The sequence below is a fragment of the Penaeus monodon genome, chromosome 28 (assembly GCF_015228065.2).
Source record: "Penaeus monodon isolate SGIC_2016 chromosome 28, NSTDA_Pmon_1, whole genome shotgun sequence".
Lineage (NCBI taxonomy): Eukaryota > Metazoa > Arthropoda > Malacostraca > Decapoda > Penaeidae > Penaeus > Penaeus monodon.
This window is the reverse complement of record NC_051413.1, coordinates 3,291,357-3,292,032: the sequence shown is the minus strand read 5'-3', so window position 1 is coordinate 3,292,032 and position 676 is coordinate 3,291,357. Positions and strand designations below refer to the sequence as shown.

Genomic DNA, 676 nt, shown 5'->3' with positions numbered 1-676 from the left:
ACTACAACTAATGATAATGATGATAACAACACCCTCACCCTTCATCACCATCATCATTATTACTACCAGTGTAAGCGTGAATGTGTGTATGCTGAAACAAAGTTCAAGAAGATATTATGCTGTTTTCCTGTTGCTGAAATTAGGACTTCACTGTTGAAACAATGTTTTTTTTTTTATATTTCATCTTAATAATTTCGGTGGCAGCATATTTTTTCTGGGCATTTTAAGTTTGCACTCAATTCAGTATTTCTTTATCAATATTTCATCTTCGTTGGCACGTAATTGGTTCAATACTCTTTTTTTTTTCTTCTTTTCCTTCTCCACTTCTTTTTATCATTATGGTTATTCTGCTATTATTCTGGCTTATGTCATACTACGGCATTTATAAAGAGAGACAAGAGATACCCATTTCCACTGTAAAGTATGTGTACCTGAATGTAACACCATGATGGTAATGACAGTGATTATAACTACTATGTATGGTAGCCATGGCGGAAGACGCAGTAGTTATTGGTATGATGGTTATGAGTATAGTGACTCCGATGGAGGGCATAGTGAATATGGGCAAAATGGCTACGGAGGAAGGTATGGTGGCTATGTTGAATACAAGCCATGGAAGCTTACGTAATGAATAAAAGCAAGGAGAGTAACCTGCATGTTTGAGGGCCACGTACTG

The 676-nt window shown here is 36.4% G+C and overlaps 1 protein-coding gene across 1 annotated transcript in view; it reads left to right on the top strand.

The window, feature by feature from the left end:
• The window catches only part of LOC119590908 (shematrin-like protein 2), a 4,194-nt gene that overhangs the window by 1,462 nt on the left and 2,056 nt on the right, over positions 1 to 676 (top strand). Inside the window, exon 2 of the mRNA XM_037939644.1 lies at positions 462 to 624. Coding sequence (XP_037795572.1) covers positions 462 to 624 — 163 coding nt within the window. The remainder of the gene's footprint in view (positions 1 to 461; positions 625 to 676) is intronic.